The sequence below is a fragment of the Scleropages formosus genome, chromosome 18, assembly GCF_900964775.1.
Source record: "Scleropages formosus chromosome 18, fSclFor1.1, whole genome shotgun sequence".
Lineage (NCBI taxonomy): Eukaryota > Metazoa > Chordata > Actinopteri > Osteoglossiformes > Osteoglossidae > Scleropages > Scleropages formosus.
In genome coordinates, this window is record NC_041823.1 from 23,536,614 (window position 1) to 23,558,591 (window position 21,978).

The 21,978-nt window shown below is 46.2% G+C and overlaps 1 protein-coding gene across 11 annotated transcripts in view; it reads left to right on the forward strand.

The window, feature by feature from the left end:
* The window catches only part of gramd1a (GRAM domain containing 1A), a 34,226-nt gene extending 12,785 nt beyond the window's left edge, over positions 1-21,441 (forward strand). For 6 of the 11 annotated variants that reach the window (XM_018726974.2, XM_018726975.2, XM_018726977.2 and 3 more), the window contains 18 exons: positions 2,177-2,378; positions 3,798-3,818; positions 4,059-4,146; positions 4,531-4,634; positions 4,735-4,830; positions 5,058-5,138; positions 5,249-5,367; positions 6,145-6,397; positions 7,079-7,232; positions 8,062-8,205; positions 10,300-10,421; positions 10,636-10,778; positions 10,873-10,976; positions 11,445-11,660; positions 12,341-12,419; positions 16,255-16,266; positions 17,060-17,167; positions 18,495-19,434. In XM_018726974.2, coding sequence (XP_018582490.2) covers positions 2,177-2,378; positions 3,798-3,818; positions 4,059-4,146; positions 4,531-4,634; positions 4,735-4,830; positions 5,058-5,138; positions 5,249-5,367; positions 6,145-6,397; positions 7,079-7,232; positions 8,062-8,205; positions 10,300-10,421; positions 10,636-10,778; positions 10,873-10,976; positions 11,445-11,660; positions 12,341-12,419; positions 16,255-16,266; positions 17,060-17,167; positions 18,495-18,741 — 2,293 coding nt within the window. In that variant the 3' untranslated portion in view covers positions 18,742-19,434. Of the gene's footprint in view, positions 1-2,176; positions 2,379-3,797; positions 3,819-4,058; positions 4,147-4,530; positions 4,635-4,734; positions 4,831-5,057; positions 5,139-5,248; positions 5,368-6,144; positions 6,398-7,078; positions 7,233-8,061; positions 8,206-10,299; positions 10,422-10,635; positions 10,779-10,872; positions 10,977-11,444; positions 11,661-12,340; positions 12,420-16,254; positions 16,267-17,059; positions 17,168-18,494 lie in introns of all 11 variants that reach the window. The other 5 variants (XM_018726981.2, XM_018726982.2, XM_018726983.2 and 2 more) reach the window with 5 other exon arrangements.
* Positions 21,442-21,978: the final 537 nt, after the last annotated feature.

Below are 21,978 nucleotides of genomic sequence, written 5' to 3' on the forward strand. Positions count from 1 at the left end.
CCGCCTCGCTAACAGTGCGACGGCGGGAATACGGCCCTCTAGTCTTACTCCTCACATCGTTTGTCCCTGAAACCATATCGTATGTGCAGCAAGAGACTGCGGCTTCCCGGAAGCAACAACGGATTTGGAACTGCCTGTGTCGTGTGTGTGTGTGTGTGTGTGTGTGTGTGTGTGAAAGAGACAATAAGTGATTGAGGAAGATGCAGCACCTACATCCTGTATTGTCATCTAAACATCACTTGGGACCATTCATACAAGTATTTATGCAAGGAAATGAAGGATGTGCGTGAGATACCCTGAAGTATAAAGTGGCAATGTGGACGTGTGTTTAACTTTGCTCTGACTGTGGCAGATGGAAGAGTAGGGGGTGTTCTGCAGGGGAGCTGCGTCACCTTGGAAACCTCCATGTGTCACCCCCCACCCCCTTCCTCTGTCGCCAGGACAACGCGAATTGGGTCGGCAGGTTCTGGTCAGATCTTGGCAGCAAGTGCAAGTGGACTGTGAGAAATGGAAAAGGATAACTGGGGCAAATGCTGTGTGTGTGTGTGTGTGTGTGTGTGTGACTACAATGAATGAGGTGGGAAGAGAAACACTGACAAATGGAAGAGCTGGAAATGAGCGGAAAGGTTCATGCTGTCAAAGAGAAACGAACGATTCTCAGATCATGCTGTTACTTAACGGACACCTCTGTTCAACATGATGACCGTGTTAAATAACTTTTCCGCGATTTACCCATTTGTACACTGTTCCTACTGCATCATTTCAGGGTAAGGTCCTCAATCAGAGGCAATAATTTGGAGATATAAACATTTACGTTACATTACAGAGTAACTGTGCAAAGGTTTATCCAGGTATGATCTTAAAATTATGCTGCATGAACATTTACACCATACATGAACTTAAGACATCATGGGTGAAGTGAGTCTGGAAAAGGCAAGTTTTAAGACCCTTTTTAAATGTGGACAGAGATTCAACAGTCCTGAGTGAGAAGCGGAGGTTGTTCCACCACAACGGAGCCAGAATCAAGAATCCTCTTGACCCCTGACTAACGGCAAATAATTGCCTCAAGTAACTGTAACATGGCACGGAAAATGGGGAAATAAACTGCAGTAGAGCTTCCTCTGGACAGCAAATACCATGGTGTCACATAGCTGCTAGGAAGGTGATTAGGCATTGTGGATATTCTGATAAAGTTTTATGCAGCTACTCATGTGATGAACACTGGTTCATATGGTGGAAAGAAACAAACTGCACTTAAGAATCATGCGCTTGCATCTAAGTGTCTCTTTCCGCTCATGTAATGAACACATTGTATTTTGTATGAGATGTACGTCGCTTTGGAGAAAAGCGTCTGCTAAATGAATACATGTACATGTAAATACAATACACATTGGCGCGTTCCTTTGGTGGTCCAGTGCGTTTGACTCGCTGATATTTACCACCTGGACACACAGCTGTTCTAGGTGCAGTAAATGACAACAAATGAGGTCGTGATGGTTCATGTCTTGCAGTGCTGTGTTGGCTGGATGTGGCCTGTCTGTCTGTTTCTCAGCGCCCTGTGTTTCTGCGACAGGCATGTGGTTACCGATAAACAGAGGTTGAGTGGATCAGTGATGCCAGTCTGTTTCACTCTTAGTTTAGTTGTGATGGCTTTCGTTGCCAAAGTTCAGTAGTTCAGTAATCCCTGCCACAAGTACTCTGGTACAAATGTGCTTTTTTGGCAAAAGGACTGTTCATATTTGTCCTGTGTTATGTTACCACACTCGAGTCCGGAGTCCAAGTGTTGCATGGAAACATTTGCAGCAAACTGGTCTGTTTCCCTTGAAAGCGTGAGATGTAACCATGGTAACTGTTGTTGTGGTATAAATATGGTCATATTGTCTTGCTGGGCAGTGTTTTCTCAGGTCAGTTTGTTTTGGCTTTAAACGACTAAACCTTAATGTGAGGAAGCGTTTCTGGAGAGAATAGTGTCTTTTGTTTTCAATACCACGGGCTCCAGATAGATGTGGATACACTTGTCATTAAGCAGTTAAGCTAATTGCACTGTCAGTAAGGATAAGTTTGTTTTCTGGTCCATCCACTCATATTGGCCAAGGCGGTGAGCAAAGTTAGGATTGAGGTAAACAGCTCTGCCTTACCGCCATCTCTGAACTGTCCCCTATCTATGTCTCTTCAGCACCGCCAGCAACTCCCCGCGCAGCACTCCAGGCAGTTCTCCGAGTGTACGTCGCCGGGTGCTGGGGGGCAGGGCCAGCGAGGGCGAGGGTGGCGCTGACCGTGGTGGCGGAAGCTCCGACAGCCCCCTGCTGCCCACCCCATCTTCCTCCTCCTCTTCTTCCTATGTCCTCGCCCCCCGGAATTTCACACGCAATGCAAAGGTAGGACTCCCATGGACTGCTGGTTGAACTTGTCCAATGTCTCCTGTTGCCATCTGACTGCCATGTGGCCACATCCTTGCTTGAACCTGCAATCCGGGCACACGATGTTACGAATGGGAATTGTGGATAAACCGAAGGGACATTCCACTGCGACAGATTGTTAGCCGATATAGAGAAGTTTCCCAAAACAATGACAGACTGACAGTGACAAAAAGCGATGGTTACACTTTGAAGTTGGGCACAGCGGGTATCACTGGTGCCTCTCACATCCTGGATGTTCTCCACGTGTTAAAGATGTGTTTCACGTCAGATGGAGACTTTTTACCCTTTGGAAAATAGTGTGCTAAGTGAATAAATGTAAGTGTACCAAGACACATTTCCATGAAGTAGAACTGCTGCCTTTGGACCCAGAGGTTGCAGATTTGAATCCCACCTCAATCTGTAGTGCTCTTGAGCAAGGTACTTACCCTAAATTGCTCCAGCAAAATTAAGCAGCTGTATAAATGGGCAAATCGTTTATTTCTCATTTATTTATTTAGGAGATGCTTTTCTCCGTAGCGACTTCCAGCGAACTCTATGTAGTGTTATCAGCCCTCGCACCTTATTCACCAAGGTGACTTACACTGCTAGATACACTACTTACCATGTGTCACGCATCCATACATCAGTGGAACACATACACTCTCTCTGTCACTCACACACTATGTTTTATATATTATTATATAGTATATATACAGTATTGTGCAAAAGTTTTAGGAACTTGGGGAAAAAAGCTGTAAAGTCAGAATGCTTCCAGAAATAATGCTCATAATTAATAAACTTCCTGCAGAGCTTAGTAACCATCCATCGTCAACAACCACTTAGCACAGCGGGTTTGACCGGGACTTGCTCTCTGGCGGTTCTGGGGTTCGAGTCCCACTTGGGGTGCCTTGCGATGGACTGGCGTCCCGTCCAGGGTGTGTCCCCTCCCCCTCCAGCCTTGCGCCCTGTGTTGCTGGGTTAGGCTGCGGTTCGCTGCGACCCCGCTTGGGATAAGTGGTTTCAGACAGTGTGTCTCTGTGTACTTTCTTTAGTGACATGCAAAACCCTTACTGTAATACTGTAAGTTTTAGTAAAAGGAAAGCTTGGAAATCTAAAATATGCTCTCCCAGTGATACTAATGCAGAAGACATTAACCGTCAAAAACAAACATTTTTGTGAAACATCTAAGTGCCTAAGACTTTTGCACAGTACTGTATACACACTATAATAAATAATTGTAAGTCTGTAACTGTAATAATTGTAACCTTAATAGTGTAAGTCTGTTTGGAGAAAAGCGTCAGCTAAATGAAGTAAGGTAAATGAGATGATGATTTGAGCTGCTGTTTAATGGTATAGTACACCTTTTTTACCGCTAACTGTGTGTTCTTTTTGTTGCAGAAAATGCAGAGCTGGTACAGTGTGAGTATGACGCATCTCCTTAACTCAGAGTTTACATTTGTCTCCATTCCCTTTTCGGAGTTCCTGGGTATATGTGCAAAATGGTGATGTTCAAGGGCTCTTCCCCTCTCGCTCTGCTTTTCCTTCCCTTTTGTCTTCTGTCTGCAACATCTTTGCCTTGTATGCTCTGCAAAGGCGCATCTTTGTTGCCTCACCCTTTTGACCTTGGCTGACTTAAACCCCCCCCCACTCTCCTTCCAGCAGGTGCTCAGCCCGACTTACAAGCAGCGGAATGAGGACTTTCGAAAGCTCTTCAAGAAGCTCCCTGACACTGAAAGACTCATAGTAGGTGAGCTGGCAAAGGGGTGGAGCTGCACACATCTAAGATTTCATAAATACACCTATCCCCCATTAACAGGTCTTAATTTGTCCCACAAAACTGTCTGAATATAGAAAAACCATGTAATAATTTATTGGATTATTTTTCACAAGGAAAAATTCCTATTTGTTCCAACCCTGTCCCAGATTAATCCGAAAATGACCCTAAACGATTCCTACTATCATGAGGAAATACTTTTGTAACATTAAAATTGTGCGCAAGTTTTGTTTGCAGTTTGTTCCATTCAGTCCCATTGATTAGGCATGGTCAGCTATCTGCTGTGAGCTCTGTTGCCCAAGCATGCAGTAATGAAATTGTCCTTATAATGAAATTCCCCTCTCACCTTTCTCTTAGATTACTCCTGTGCTCTGCAGAAGGACATCTTGCTACAGGGACGTCTGTACTTGTCAGAGAACTGGCTGTGTTTCTACAGCAATATCTTCCGTTGGGAGACCACTGTGAGTCATAAATGCTCACCTATGGTCAGCGATAAACATGCTGATACACACATGCTCAGGAGCAGTCATACACTGATACTTGTCGTTTTGTGACTCTTAGATCACCATCCCGTTGAAAGACGTGACGAACCTGACCAAGGAGAAGACTGCCAAGCTCATTCCCAACGCCATCCAGATCAGCACCGAGCATGACAAGGTGGGGCGCTGTTGTTGTTTGCCATCCCTCCGCTGACCTGTGCCGTAGTTCTACACTTCATTAAACGTTCATCTTGGCTCACGTGAGACACTCTCACACTGCTTTAGCAGCAGGAAAGGTGACAGAACAATCACTACTGTAAATAAATATAAAAGATGGGAATGGATAGCACAACACAGCCAGAAACCATTCCTCACTCCAATCCCACGACCCTCCTTGTCTTGTAGCACTTCTTCACGTCATTTGGAGCAAGGGATCGCAGCTACATGATGATCTTCCGGCTGTGGCAGAACGCACTCATGGACAAGGTACTGACCGCTCTGCACATGTTCGTTTTGCCCGTGACTCACCGGTAATATGAGTGACAATGGAGAGCAGAAAAGCAGCTCTCTGACCCAGCCACCTTCCCCACCCGCAGTCCCTTTCCCCGAAGGAGCTTTGGCACATCGTCCACCAGTGCTATGGCACCGAGCTGGGGCTCACCAGTGAAGACGATGACTACGTTTCCCCCACCGGTGACCACATTAATGGCCTGCTGTGAGTCCACCTCACCTACACGTGTTCTTCTCCTTCCATGGAAATGCTGGTGCTCTGGCTCTTGGAAGACAGCACTTAATTAAGCCTTTTACAGGTGGTTCTTCACGTACGACACGTGCCGCTTCCAATCACCCGGACTCGCAACAGACACCCCGTTAATCTTTATTATTTTCAAGTCCTGGCATTGGCTTATGCTGACTTATAACGACTGCTCCATCTGCCGAACGATAACGTCGGCTGGCCACGCTGCCAAGGCTCCATATTTCTTATTGTTTGGGTCTCAGTCGGTGTTTGGGTGTGTGGCAGTGATTGCATTGTGTTCTCAAAACTTTGTGTTTGTGATTCCCTTCAAATGATCTTTTATTTTAAACGGCTAGCAAGTGAAAAAGTGAGTTTTCTAGTGGTACTGGAAAGAGAAGCATAAGACAATAGATTTATAAATGAAAGTGAATAGCGCAGTATGAAAATATAATACTGTACTGTATTTATATTAGTAATCTGTATTTCTAATATTTCAACTTGAGTTATGTGTGAAATTAGTGAGGAAAAATATAACAAAGCCCCATTATACTGCGTAGCATATGTACTTGTTTATATATCCTTATGGTTCATATAATAAAAAGTGTTCTTCAAAATCGTCAGAACGGAATTCTGTCGTAAGTCGAGGACCACCTGTATAAATACGTCCTAGATTTACTTTGAACATTGTATTATTGTGTCTGTACTTCTGTCCTAGGGTGTGTGTCAGATTATAAATAAAAATATTGTCTCCTCCAGGCTGGGGGATGACTCGGTCACCGTTTCAGAGCTGCTGGACATTAGTACATCATCACCAGCACCGGTGGGCTGCTCTTCCCCGGGCGTCGCTTGCGGTCCTGGTTCTACATGTACTGGGAGCTCTCCCCCTTCTGTCCAGCCCATAGACGTTCCTCTGTCCAAGTCAAGCTTGGAGCCGGACCCCAGCCCACCCAGCTCGCAGAGCTCTCTTCCCTCCACGACCCACTCCACACAGACTGGGGGCACCTCCGCTGTGAGTTCCCCATATCGTGAACCCCTGAGATAAAGGGCTTGGGCACCGGGCAACCGTGGCATCAGGGTCTCATTGTAGTAGGTCATGCTGTTGGTAAGTTGGAGCAGCAGGTGGCATAGTGGTTAGAGCTTCTGCCTTATACTCAGCGGGCCTAGGTTCGATTACCGCCTCCTGCAGTAATAACAGTTGTGCGAGGTACTAACCCTGAATTGCTCCTGTAAACACACCTGCCCTGCCCTGCCATGCAAATCCTTGTAAGCAGTCTACACTGGAGAAGAGCATCAACTCAATAAATGTATATGGAGGGCGCAAATAATTGACAGCTTATTGTAGCTACGCCACAGAACACGTGACTCTTCACGGAGGCTCCGAGTGGGGGCACCCTATTGTTGTGCTTGTGGTCACAACTGATTTGCGGCTATGATTCGAGGCTTTCGTTTGTAATAGGAAGCAGTTTACACATAATCCTCTTAGTTGCCATGAATTGGACTCTCTGTTTTTGTGCCTTATACAGATCACAGGACTTCCGTAAAGTTTTCTGAGCAGCAGCACATGGGGCTGCAGTACAACAGTGATGGGGCGTTAGGACCTTTGAAGGTTATGATTCATTTTGCTGTTGCAGTGTGAGTGTAATGCGCCACTGTGTTTTTGTTTACCTCTCCTCCTCGCCTACCTGCACAGAACCCGGAGGAAGTCGTGGATAGCCAGTCAGAATCAACCAATCACGTGCTTCCCCCTGCGCCACCGAGCTTGGGAAACCTCTCGTCGTTGGACATCACCAATGATGAAGAGCTTCCAACGGACCTCAGCAATTCCTCGGACACACAGGAAGAGAGTGAGTGCGCTCGACTCCATGTACGATCAGACTCTTCAGCTCGTAGTTGTACATTCAGCCCTTCCTTAATAGGTTTAGTTAGACAGATAGTTTGTTCAATTCAATTTATTTTTATTGAGTGCTCTTCTCACATAGTGACACAGAGCGCTTGAACACAGGCATAAGGGAAAGAAACAAAGATAACTGTTTACTACAGACTGGCGTGACACATTATCAGTGCATTTATTAAAGTTGCCTACTGGTCATGGAGGAAAGGAACAAAAAAATTCCCAAGTGAAAGTTGAGGGAGAAAAAACCTGTGGGGGTCCAAGTGCCAGTGCCTCCTCACCCCTCCTGGGCATTCTAGATTAAAGAATACTTTTGAGTCAATTTATAACTAATAACATTGGATCTGAGTGTTAACTTGGTGTCCCAGTTCACCAAGGTACGTGTCGTCCATCATGGCAGCTAGTCATCAGCTTCAGTCACCATGGGGAGCTTGTGTGATGGCCGGCTGGCCATTCGTTCAGAGGAATTTGTGAGGGAATTGAATTAACATGAGAGAGATAAAAAACAATTCCTGGATGAAAAAATCTTTTTCTTTGAGGCCAAAGGCAGCAGCTCTCACCACTACACTGCCAGCTGTCCCTGTACCCTATCATGAAAGAACCATACAGTGTTGCTCCATTTAGTTCCCTGAGGATGTAACTGCATGTTCTGGCCACATGCAAAGCGATTACCACCCTAACCCTTAGTCAAATCCGAGCCAAATGCGCAGTTGTGGTTGTAACACCAAGCGCGCACCCTGCCTGATGGCTTCTCATCGCTCTGATTGTGTTCTGCTCCCCAGGTGAAGTGGAGTCGTTTTGCGCGGACCTCGCCGGGCGGCTGCACATCAACACAGTTGTGCGCATGAGTGTGGATAAGCTGCACGACCTCCTGTTTGCTGACACACACTTCCTCCAGCACCTCTTCTCCCAGCGCCACTTCACCGGTGACTCCTTCCTTCCTTATTGCTCACAATGAGTCTCGACTGTATTCTTCCAAATTCGTTCTGCTGAACTTCACTGATCTTTCGCCCCTCTGTGTTTTTGCTCTGGAAATGTCACTTGTTTTATTGCTTTCGTGTGTTATGTTTTTTTCAATTTTTCTGATTGTGATGGTTTTTTTGTGTTGTGCTGTAGTGTTTTAAATTGCTATTATTATGGTAATCTAAGATACCCAGATTGTCCCATCTCCGCATTGCATCCAATCCCCAGTTTTGGTTTTGCTTGTGTGACAGGTCTGTCCCAGTTAGGGGTGAGGAGGAAACTCACTCATTCATTCTACATTTAAACTCATATAGTCAGTACATGCACTGAGCTGGATATATTTTGTTTAATTTCATGTGTTCATTTAACTAACGCTTTTACTGGAGCAATTTAGGGTAAGTACCTTATTCAAGAGTACCACAGCTGGAGGTGGGATTTGAACCCGCCATCTCTGTATGTGAAGGCAGCAGCGCTAACCGCTATACTGCCAGCTGCCCTCTAGCTGCATGTTCTTCATATCATACATAAACATTCAACACACACAAACATGCCACACACACTTAAGTCTCCCTGGTGTGTCTGTTATACATGTTGTGCTTGTGTTTAAGTAATGCACTACTTACCCAGCAGTATTGTATACCTGTAAAGTTTTAGGTGGCCTTAATACGGCCTGTTCTGGGGTGGCCCGTGCTCATGGAGATGGGAAAACAAATTACTTGAAGTTTGCTGTAAACTGTTCTTCATTAATCTTTGTATTTTATGAAGATGACAGGGGTAATGTAAGGTAAAGTGGTGTTCATGCTCCATTGTAACTAGACAACTGTAAATCACTTTTACTGCTTCTTTAAGACCCCTTTTTTGGTGGTATTGGTTCAGTCCTTCCCATAAGAGCAAAGGGAGGCTATTTAAAGGTCTCTAGAGAGAAGAGATGTATGTATATATGGTGTGTGTCGATTGTGGCAAATGAGAAGTATTGCTGACTTCTGTAAATATTGTGTATAAAAGTCTTACTGGGGCACTTTATAAGCAGGACCTTTGGCACTGACAAGGTTTAAAGAAAAACAAACAAAGGAAGCACATTCACCCCAGATGTAAGACGCGAAGCGTGACGCCATACCATTTTTGCGTTGAGTCCGTCCACCTGGTGCTTTCTGATGAACAGCCCACATGCTCGGCCCAGGGTGGGTCGAGCGCAATGGGCTGAAGCATCGGTGGAGCAACTGCCCCAAGTGCAGCAGGAGATGAGAGTGGTTCTCGAGTCAGAGCCGTGGACGTGGTAAGACAGATGCTGTACAGGACAGTGGTGAATCAGTGCAATTTACTCTTGGGTCTACATCCACATCCGCCCCCATCCTCAGCCACGGGCACCAGTTCTGTTAGTTACCGAAACAATGAGATTGTGAGCACAGGATGTGAAAGTGAGCTTCCTGCAGAGGGTGGCAGGTGGAGCTCAGCCATTGACAGGAGCCAGTTAAGGTCTTTTGGGCATGTGTACACCTCCTGTTGGGGGTGTATCTGTTTGATCCAGGAACGAATCCATCTCTAAGACTGGCAGGGAACGCTCAGGGATCTCTCCCTCAGGAGGAGCTGCAGGCTGATACTGCAAAAAGACAAGTGTGGCCTGCAGGAGCAGTTACTTCCTCTCTTCACTTCGCTGGTCACATTTTACAGTTTCTGTTGTGTTTAATATGACAGATTATTGCTGTGGTTTACATTACTCTTTCCAGTTATGTGAAACTATGTCCTGGGATGTTAGTATAAATAAATGTAGGAGGATTGGAATATGTTTGACTATTCTTACCTTAAATGGGAAGTCTGGGGGTTGGCTGGTTGTGGGCATCACTGTGCTCCATGTCTGTGTTTGCTGGTTGTGACTGCATTGGATGTGTGTCTGTTCATTGTTCAAACTCCCCCACCACTCCCTGTCATGAAAAGCAGCACTTTTGTGCTGTTTATGAACACTTTATTTTGCATTCTGTTACCATCTGCCTGTCCCTTTCACACACTTTCACACACTCACTGTCTGTCTGTCTCTCCCCCATTTGTGTGCCTGGTAGACTTGAAGGTGAGGGAGTGGCAGCAGGATGGCGCTAATGGCAGCAGCAGCCGAGTCCTGAGTTACACCATTGCCATCAACAACCCTCTCGGACCCAAAACCGCGCCAGTGGTGGAGACTCAGGTCAGTCGTCCCTCCTCTTCACGCAAACGTCCCGTTAGTGTGTGTTGCGCCTTGCCGTTTCTCGTCAGCGGCCCATCTGCTGTGTGCAAATCAAAGGGGTAGCGGTTCGAGTGCTGGCTCACAGCTGATGTGCGCAGATCAGTGACGGAAGGGGGCTGTCTGAGAAGGAGTAGCACTTTCCCAGCATTGCCCTCGATGTGCCGTGTTCCCACAGACCCTGAATAAGAGCAGCACCCGCGGTGAGTGCTATGTGGTCGACTCAGAGGTTATCACCTCAGGGATCCCCTACCAGGACTACTTCTACACGGTGCACAGATACTGCCTCACCTCAGTCAACAGGCACAAGAGTAGGCTCCGGTACGAAACCCGGGAAGTCTGTGTGCTTCCACACGCGCTCTGCCCTCTAGCATCTCGCTCGCTCGTTCACGGTGCATCTCCCCGCCCCCGACAGGGTGTCCTCAGACATCTGCTACAGGAAACAGCCATGGAGTCTGGTCAAGGCCCTAATAGAGAAGAACACGTGGAGCGGCATAGAGGAGTACTACAGACACATGGGTGAGAGCGCAATGCCTTCATGACACGTCTGGGCCCTCATCTTAAATGTTTTATTATTTTTTTTTGTATTATTATTATTATTATCGTTATTATTACGTAGTCAGTTTATTGGCATCACTAACCGGGGTCACATTAGTATACTAGCTTTTTAAATATTAAATAAATTTAATTAAGCAAACTTAACTATGTGTGGGTGTGGAAAGCATAGAGGTTAGAGCTGCTTCTTTTGGGTTTGAATCCGGCCCCTTGGTAGTACCCTTGAGCTTACCCTGAATGGATTCAATAGAAACTACCCAGCTACCTGAATGGTTATATAACAGTCTGTAACTTAACACTGTCAGTTGTTCTGGAGAAAAGTGTCAGCAAGATGAATACATGTAAATGCTGTTATTTGACTCGGCTGGGTTTTGTTTGCCCTTCTTCTTCACCTCCCCCCATGATTATCCCCGTTTGTATCCCTGTGCTCAGAGATGGAGGTATGCAAGCTGGAGACGCTGCTACAGTCGGAGGTGTCGGTGGTTGGGGCGGGGGATGCTGTCACGGCTGAGGTAGCAAAGACCCCCCCAGCCCTGCGGAGACGCAAGCGCACCTGCTCCCGGCGTGCAGGGGAGAGGGAGCGGGAGAGAGAGGGAGCAGGCAGCGGTGACCGGGGTCCCGGAGAGGAACGGGACCGGACTGAGATAGGTGAGGAATTCATGGAGGGGGAGAGGGTGAGAACGCTGCCTCCTGACAAACTGCTAGAAACAGAGCAGAAAGGGGTTTTGATCGGTTCAGGGCACTGCTGTGGGTACAACTTTTCGGCGCCATCTACAGTCAGAGTAGAGCATTGCTCAAGGAAGTAAACATTTACATCACATTTTTACATTCTCATTTAGCTGATACTTTTCAACAAAACGACTTACAGTGTAAAGGTATTTACATTCATTTACCCATTTATACAGCTCAGTAAGTTGTGTACTGGAGCAATTCAGGGTAAGTCCCTTGCTGGAGGGTACTACAGCTGGAGGTGGGAATTGAACCTGTGACCTCTGGGTTCAGAAACAGAAACCACTACGCTTCCCGCTGTCCCACAATGTAGGCCTTTTACATTTACACTTATTAATTTAGCAAACTCTTTTCTCTAAAGTGACTTGCAGTGATTATTTACTAGTGTTTAACAAACACCTTTATCCAAGTGTAGATATACTGCACTGAACTGCTTGAAGTCATTCATACATCTGTACAGCACAGCGACATAACACACAGTCATCCACTTTGGCCACTTTAGAGTCACCACTTCACCTCAGACCCATGGCTTTGGAATGCAGGAGGAAACCAGAGCATGTAAATCCATCCTGTCTGCCCTTTTTCCTCCTCTCTCTCAGGTGCTCAGTATTTGAAGCTGGAAGAGCGGTCTAGAGGAGGAGGCAGCATCTCCACCATACTACTCATTGTCAGCTTTATGTGAGTCCACCAACTGTCTCTAAGCAGTCTGTGTGTGAGTCCTTCTTGTCTGCTTTATAATTTGCGTAGATGTGCACTCTAAAGATGTGTGCTGTGTGTGCATGATTGCATCTCTGAATGGATGTCTGAGTTGTGCTGCAGTCATCCTGCTTTACAGCATCCTAACCTCGTTCCACCCATTACTGTTCCCACAACATATGCAGTGTGCTGCGGTACATCACTGCAGTAGCTGCGCAGCAAGAGCTGGATCAATGTGTTCATTTTCATCTGCTGTGGGTGCTTCACTGTTACATACTGTTGGACTAATGTACCTTCTGTAGATCACGCAAGCCCTTCCTGGATCGGGGCCTTCGTGTGGCGGAAGGGCTTGCGTGATCTACGGATCTCCAGAGCTATGTCGTTGGGAGCATTATGCTCCTGGTAGGGTCTCCCAAGGCGAACAGGTCTGGAGTGAAGATCCAGACTAACACGATCCAAAAACCTCCATGAAAAAAGTAAACAAGAGAATGTATACCCTGCCCGAAATAGGGTCACCGGGACCTACCCCTGGAGTCAGGCCTGGGAGTTGTGTTCCTAGGCGAGCGCCTGGTGGCCGGGCAGCCCACGTAGCCCGGCCGGGCTCAGTCCGAAAAGGCATCGTGGGGGGGCCATGTGGGCCCACCACCTGCAAGGTCCAGCATGGGGGTCAGGTGCTATGTATACCTGGCGGCGGGAGGGGGTAGGGTGGTGCATGGCGTCACGGCCCCTCGCAACGAAAACTGGCTCTTGGTACGTGGAATGTCACCTCACTTGGGGGGAAGGAGCTGGAACTGGTGTGGGAGGTTGAGAAATACCAACTAGATATAGTTGGGCTCACCTCCACTCACAGTGTTGGCTCTGGAACCAAACTCCTCGATAAGGGGTGGTCCCTCTCCTACTCAGGAGTTGCACGAGGTGAGAGGCGCCGGAAGGGTGTGGGGATACTCACAAGTCTCCGGCTGGCTGCCGTACAGTTGTACTTTGTCCCAGTGGACAAGAGGGTTGCCTCAATGCGACTTAAGGTCGCAGAGAGGAAAACTTTGACTGTTATGTGTGCTTATGCACCAAACAGCAATTCAGAGTATTCGGCCTTCTTGGAGAAGGTGGGTGGGGTTCTGGACAGGGCCCCACCTACAGACTCCATAGTCCTGCTGGGGGACTTTAACGCTCACATCGGCAATGACTGGGAAATCTGGCGGGGGGTGATTGGGAAGAACGGCCTGCCCGATCTGAACCCGAATGGTGAAATGTTATTGGACTTCTGTGGTAGTCATGGTTTGTCTATAACAAACACCATGTTTGAACACAAGGATGCTCGTAAGTGTACTTGGTACCAGAGCTCCTTGGGCCAAAGGTGAATGATCGACTTTGTAATCAAGTTTCTTCTGACTTGAGGCCACATGTTCTGGACATTCGGGTGAAGAGAGGTGCTGAGCTGTCAACTGATCACCATCTGGCGGTGAGTTGGATCAGATGGCGGGGAAAACTGATGGACAGACCCGGTAGGCCCAGATATTTAATGAGGGTGTGCTGGGAACGACTGTCGGAGGACCTTGTCCGGAATGATTTTAGCTCACACCTGCAGGAGAGCTTCTCCCATGTCCCGGAGGAGGAAGGGGACATGGAGCCTGAATGGACCCTGTTCAAAACTTCCATTGTGGAAGCAGCCAGGCACAGCTGTGGCCAAAAGCTTGTTGGTGCCAGCCAGGGCGGCAACCTGAGAACGCACTGGTGGACACCGGTGGTGAGGGAAACCGTCAAGCTGAAGGAGGAGGTCTTTAGGGCCTGGTTGTCTCTGGGGACTCCTGACTCGGCAGACAGGTACCAGCAGGCGAAAAAGGCAGCAGCGGCTGCGGTTGTAGAAGCAAAATCCCGGGCATGGGAGGAGTTTGGAGAGGCTATAGAAAACGACTATCAGTTGGCTTCAAAGAGGTTCTGGAGAACCGTCCGGCAGCTCAGAAGGGGTCGTAGGAGTTTCGCTCAGGCTGTGTTTAGCAGGAGTGGAGAAACTCTGACCTCTGATGAAGACATTGTTGGGAGGTAGAAGGAGCACTTTCAAGAACTCTTAAACCCGAGTGATCTGCCTCCCTTACAGGAGTCGGGGCCAGAGGCTTTTGGGTAAGCTCCACAATGGCAAAGCACCAGGGGCGGATGAGATCCGCCCGGAAATGCTTAAGGCCCTGGATGTTGCGGGGCTGTCATGGTTGACATGCCTCTACAATGTTGCATGGACCTCGGGGACAGTGCCCTTGGATTGGCAAACTGGGGTGGTGGTCCCTATCTTTAAGAAAGGGGACCGGAGAGTGTGTGTTAACTATCGGGGCATCACACTTCTCAGCCTCCCTGGGAAAGTCTATGCTGGGATGCTGGAGAGGAGGCTCCGGCCGATAGTTGAACCTCAGATTGAAGAGGAACAATGAGGATTCCGCCCTGGCTGTGGAACAGTGGACCAGCTTTTTACCCTCTCAGAGATCATTGAAGGGGCATGGGAATTTGCTAATCCAGTCTACATGTGTTCTGTGGACTTGGAGAAGGCCTATGACCGTGTTCCCCGGGAAATTCTGTGAGAGGTGCTTTGGGAATATGGGGTACAGGGGCCACTACTGCGGGCCATTCGGTCCTTGTACATACGAAGCGAAAGCTGTGTCCGCATACTCGGCATTAAGTCAGGCCTGTTCAGTGTGGGTGTTGGACTCCGCCAAGGTTGTGTCTTGTCTCCACTCCTGTTTGTGGTTTTCATGGACAGGATATCAAGGCGCAGTTGAGGTCAGGAGGGCATTCTGTGTGAGAGTCGGAAGGTGATGTCTCTGCTTTTTGCGGATGATGATGTCCTTTCGGCACAGTCACATAGCTGCCTCCAGCACGCACTGGAACGGTTTGCAGCCGAGTGTGAAGCGGTGGGGATGAGGATCAGCACCTCAAAGTCTGAGTCCATGGTTTTCTCACGAAAAAGGATGGTATGTCCCCTCCAGGTAAGGGGAGAGTTTTTGCCCCAGGTGGAGGAGTTCAAGTATCTTGGGGTCTTGTTCACGAGTGAGGGGAGAAGGGAGCGTGAGATCGTCCGCAGACTGGGAGCAGCGACAGCAGTAATGCGGTCGCTGTACAGGACTGTAGTTGTGAAGGGGGAGCTGAGCCATAAGGCGAAGCTCTCATTTACCGGTTGATCTATATCCCTACCCTCACCTATGTTCATCAACTCTGGGTGATGACCGAAAGAATAAGATCGCGGATACAAGCGGCCGAAATGAGTTTTCTCTGCAGGGTGCTGGGACTCACTCTCCGTGACAGGGTGAGGAGTTCGGACATCCGGGAGGAACTCAGAGTAGAGCCGCTACTCCTTCACATTAAGAGGAGCCAGTTGAGGTGATTTGGGCATCTGATAAGGATGTCCCCTGGGCGCCTCCCTTTGGAGGTATACCAGGCATAGCCAACTGGTATGAGGCCCCAAGGTCGGCCCAGGACCCGCTGGAGGGAGTATATCTCACAGTTGGTCTGGGAACGACTGGGGAAGTTCCCAGAAGTTGCGGGGGACAGGTGCGGCTGGGCCTCTCTGCTCTCCGTGCTGCCACTGCGACCCTTTTAGGACAAGTGGGACAGAAGATGGATGGATGGATGGATAGATGGATATGGATGGATGGATGGACCTTCTGTAGTCATTCCTGGCCTGCAGCACTGTGCTCTGTCAGGTCCTGTTGGTCTGATTATAAAAACTGTTGATGAGCTTACTAAACTGGTCACTAACTGCCTCCTGCTAATTCTGACCACTCTGTCTTTCCATCTCTTTCCCTGCCTTGTCTAATCCTCTGCCTTTCAACAGGATTTGTATCAGGTATTGTATTTGCCATGTTTTTCTGTGTGTGTGCGTGTGTGTATGTTCAACATGCAACATGGGCTGTTTGCCAAAGCACTGATACATCATGGATAGACAGTATTAGCCTCCACCTGCATGTATTTTTTTCTGATGTGTTTTTGGTAGTGTTCAGCAGTGAAATTAATCATTCATATAACTGTAACTCACTGTAATTACATTGCAGAGTAAATAAATTCAGTTCCAAGTAATATGGTTACCTGTGATGGACCAGCATCCCGTCCAGGATGTACCCCTTCAGCCTTGTGCCCAGTGCTTCTGGGAGAGGCTCCGGATCACCGTGACCCTTGCTTATCGAAGATGGATGGATGGATGGATGATTTAGAACACGTTTTGTTTTAAAAGCACAATTTTGTCCGTACCAGGACAGTTGAATTCCAAGTTTTGTTGCTTGATGCCTTGAGATTATGAGTGGATCATTATTGTCATTCCTCTTTATAGCTTGTACACAGTGGAACAAAATGTCGTTTTCCGGAGACCATGGTGCAACACAGAACAGGAGTACACGACACTAAATAAATACACAGGACATTACACCCTTAGTTTGCCATTTTGCCTAGATAACATACAAGGGAAAGAAAATGTATGCAGATTTAATATGTAATACTTGTCATTTTATCGTTGGAGAACCACTTCATCTTAGCACTATTTCTGCTATCTTCCATCAAGTTATCTCTTCTGTCCATCCATGCCACTTACTCATAGTGTGTCCCATTGTGGCCCTCCTCACCCACGACCTGTGTGTCCCTTGCAGTTTGGTGGTGCTGGTGGCTCTAAACATGCTGCTCTTCTACAAGCTATGGGCCCTGGAGCGTGCAGCGCACACACTGGAGACCTGGCACTCCTACTCACTGGCAGACAGGTAGCCTCCTTGCACTGCATTAATGCTCAGATCCATGTTTCACTTATGATGGCATCGTCCCAGAGGATACATAAGAGATACAGTCTTCATAATCCATTGACTTGGAAATCAAAACTTATTTATGAAGTCAAAGCAATAAGCAGTCTGCAAAAGAGTGACTGTGTGCAGAGCTTAATGGTATATATGATTTACTACACACACACACACACACACACACATTTTCTGAACCGATTTACTACAATACATCTTCATTCATATTTTCGCTTTTACGAAGGTTTGTTGAATCATAAGGATGTTAATTGATAAAATGTTTGAGGAGAAAAAACTAAACTATTCATTCAGCATACATTTTTCTCCAAAGTGACACAAATAACAGTGGACAGTGGAAATAAACAGCATTTAACAGTGGATGAAAAACTTTGGATGCAGACATGCAGTTTGCCCCAAAACCACCATTTTTGCCGCTGCACGTTACACATAGCTTCCTGCAGAATTGATGCCAGTGGGAAAATGCAAAGGTTGTAGTTATAGCTGTAGTGATGCAAGTTTATTGAGCATTTAGGAGATCCTGAGATATGTGGCTGCAAAAGACATGCTGAAAAGGGTTCTGTAGTTCTGAGAGTCAGAGGGAGGTCATTCAGTTATTTAAAAAGTAACTTTTTAACCCGTGGCCTAGTTACAGTAATAGCGTGGTTGAGCACAGTGCTCAGCTTCAGTGCGTTGAACTAGCAGTATGCTGTACTGTAGAAGCTGTGTTATGTAGAACTGTGCTGATGATCCACAACAACAATTTAAAGTCCTGGAAATGAAACATGCTCCACGCCACAGTGTGGTAGTAAGGCTGGATTTAAAGGAAGCACCACTAAATTGTTTTATTTCACCAAATCCATGGGAGTGTTTTGGTACTTGTTTTCTGGCTTACAGTCTTCTTCCTCACCGTGTCATTGAAGGGTCCTTCAATAAATATTGAGTGGATTATAAAGAAGTACTCAGCACTGCACAGAATGTGAATTTCTTAAAGGGTTCATGTGCGAAGTACAATGGGTAATCCAAGACTGACACACAACTGTTGGAATACCATGCTTGATAGTGTGGAGTGATACAGGTTGGTCTTAGAAAATGTTTTATGAAAATATGAAAGAAACAGGGCAAACAAATGTATTCCAACCCAAAAAGAAGCTTCCGTCAGTGTGTGTGAAGAATGCTTTTGAGAGAGCAAAACACTTTCCATTTTAGTATGAGCCACTGTTTCTTATCGTGATAATACAGTATGATTGTGTTGGCCTGACCTTTCGAGAAGTGTGAGTGACGCTGTGTCTTTACGTAGCCCCTTGCCGCAGACAGCCAGCGAGTGGGCCCAGGTGCTGCAGTTGCAGAGGCAGTTCCACCAGGCACAGCTCAGCAAATGGCAGCAGATCCTGCAGTCATCTGTTGCCCTGCTGGATCAGGTCTGCACCTCATCTGCTCCACCTTGCACACCTCTTATTATTTATTTATTCATACGTAATGCAGATGCCCTCACAGACCCAGGAGGTACTCTCTTTCTTAACTGTAGCATCATCCAGGTAAAATGAGCCAGTTTACTGTAGAAAGAACTACATTTACATTTTACACTTATTAATTTAGCAGATGGTTTTCTCCAAAGCCATGTACTTCATTACATCAACAGAAGAAGTGACTTGTATGCAGACACATGATACTGAAGTACAGTTAATTTGTTACTTTCCACCATATAAACCAATGTATACATTACACAAGTAGCTCCATAAAGGTTTATCAATTACTCAGCAGTTATAATTGCATGGTTATTGAGCATAAACATTTACACGTTAACGTGCACTTAATTATGGAAGAAGTGTGTCAACTAAATTACAACCACAGAAATTGTCTCAGCACCATACTGCGTCTTGAGTTCCTTTTAGGCTGAATTATTATATAAGTGGCATTGAAGGTGCCACTGTTGTACATATTAAAAATGCTAATGATTTCCTTTTTTTTCTTTTTTTTTTTTTTTTTTTTTGCTGTCTAGAGGAAGTTTTTACATGTGTGTGTTGCACCTCTGGAGTATCTACTGAAGTTCCTATCTTACCTGTATTAAATTTTCAGCTTGTAGTTGTTGGGGTTGGGGGGAGTCTCTGTTTTTCATGTAAATTTTTCTTCTGCTCAGCTCTCATCTCCTTTTCAGATGAAACAATCCTTGGAAAAGCTGCACAGAGGAATTGTTATTCCAGAAGTACAATCCTCCCCCTCAGAGTCCCCGACAGACACTGTAAATCAGCAATGACCCGAAGCCCGGAGTGGAACTCCCCACCCCCTTTCAGAGGTCCTTAATCTGATCTGGTGTAGACAGGTATTGAACACCTGGGGGCAGTCAGGCTCACGTCAACGGCTCCATTTGAAATGGGGCTCTGCTAAATTAAATGCAGCTAGTTGGATCATACTTAAAGGCAACCCAATGAAGCAAGTAAGGATTTACTTCCTGCCTTGACTGTAACGGCCCTTCCTGCGCCCGCAGTGCGTCAGCCCCACAGGTGGCACAGTGTACGGCAGGGGGACTCGCTGCTGGACTCCCCTTTGGCTGAGGAGTAAATGCAGGGTGGTTGTCTAGCCAGCTGACTGCTTTTGCTCATGTACAGTTTAAAGTGCTCGTGCTGAGATGTGTCATCTGGGAAATGTCATCAAAAACATGGCTGCCCATGGATGTGTTTTTCTTTTTTTTTTCTTTTCTTTTGGTAAATTTAAGGGTTGTAGTAGAATAGGCTGGGACTTTGTACACCAATAGAAACGGTCACAATCCCAACAAAACTCTGAAGACGGAACGCAGTTTGTACTGCGTTACTGCATCGAAGGTCTGCTTTGGAGAGCATCTGTGACTGAGGGGGCACAGTGGCTGCGCAGGACACCCAGGTGGATTGCTGTGCTCTCGCACCCCTCGCCTTCCTGATGTTCTCCCAGACCACCTTCTCCTTGCCCTCCATGCGGGTTAAATAATGCACCCGGTGGACCATGTCTGAAAATGAAGAAACAACATATCAGGTGACTTAGATGTGAAGAAAAGAAGCACTCCTCATTTCCTGTGCACCCACCTGTTTTTATTATTTAAACGTGTCTGTATTAGCAATGGGACTGAAAAGGGCGAATGCTCACACTTTGCATCCACAGTATTTATTATTAGACTTTTGATTAAAAGAAGTCTTAGTATCTGAGTTTTGTTCTATTTTGTGTTGTATAGTCTGGACCAAGAAAAGATAAAAAGATTGAAATGATATTGATTGTAGCAATAATAATTTGAAATAGTGTGTTTGGAGACTAAATGGGAGAAAATCAAGCTTTCCATCCCAGAAAAATGAGAACATTTGAAAAAGACTCCTTGTTAATGTTATTTTTTGTCTGTGTTTAAAGACTTTGTTTATGTGTTGGTTGTTCTCTGTGTTTGGTTCTGGTGAGGGTGAGGTCTTTGATTTCATTCTCTTCTTCACTTTGTAACAGACAGAAACACAGAAAAAGGCTCTTGCACTTTCCAGAACCATTAGATCACTGAGATTGTATTATTGGACTGAACTTGAAATGATCGGCATTCTTGTTGACTTGAATAGGTTGACAGTGCTCCTAGTTTAAAGGACCAACCAGAATGCTTGTCCTGAACAATAAAAAGGGAATATTGCAGTGTTATGTTAAATGTTTTTCTTGTGTTTAAATTTTTAGACATTTGTTGTTATATTTTGTTTTTTAGGCTTTGTTTGTTTTGTACTTTTGTTTTCCTTGTCTTCCTGATGGTCTCTTCTTAAACAGACCCCTGTTCTCTCTCCCTGTGGGCAGCCTGCTGTCTCCTCCTCCCTGGTCTTTTGCTGTCCATCATCTGCCATGTCTCCACCCCTTCCCCCCAACCCAGTGCAGGTGCTGGAGACATCATGTGGACTGACCCTTCACTGCAGTGGACTGAACATGTACTGTTAGTTGGGATGCGTTGCCTGTGTGGCTGAGGCTGTATAATGAATTCCTCATTAATTTCTCTGGGAATTAAGACTTTTAAAAATGCAGCTGTGTGTCTGTGTTTGTGTCTCGTGTTCATTTTTGTTTCAGTTGCAGACAGTGCATTAAGATTTGCTGATGGTGATGGCGAGGGCGCTCCCATTGGCCAGTGTCTTTGAGACTACTTCCAGTCACTTAAGTCTGCTCACTTGTATTCTTCAACAACCATCCTTACCATGATTTTTCTGAAACTGTCATAACAGCAGAGCGCAGAGGCGCATCAGCCCCCGTAACCTCATTATAATCACTGTCAAAGCACTGTTTGATTTCACAGTACAATAAAAAAATCCTTTTTTGTAATACAATAGTTTTATTATGACTTCTTATGGATATAATTATATAAACCTTAAGCTGCTGTTTTAAAAGACTTTCTTCTTCGTGTAAAGATCAACACATCTTGGTGAAACTGCCCACCACAAGCCAAAAACACATTGAAATAAATCATGACTAATACTCCTAAAACAAAACACTAGCAGCAATAATTAAAAATGAGGTGGAAAAAGTACAGTAATATATTTATTTCAAAGATGAGCAGAAAAGCTGACTGCATCCATACCTCTCTTACTGTCGGTATATTGTGCTTTCCTGTTCTTAGAGACATTTGTCACTTTGCAGAAAAGCATCTGCTAAATGAAGTTTACTCTCACTGGCCACTTTATTAGGTACACTGTTCAACTGCTCGTTAAAGCAAATATCTAATCAGCCAATCACATGGCAGCATCTCAATGCATTTAGGCATGTAGACATGGTCAAGACGATCTGCTGAAGTTCAAACTGAG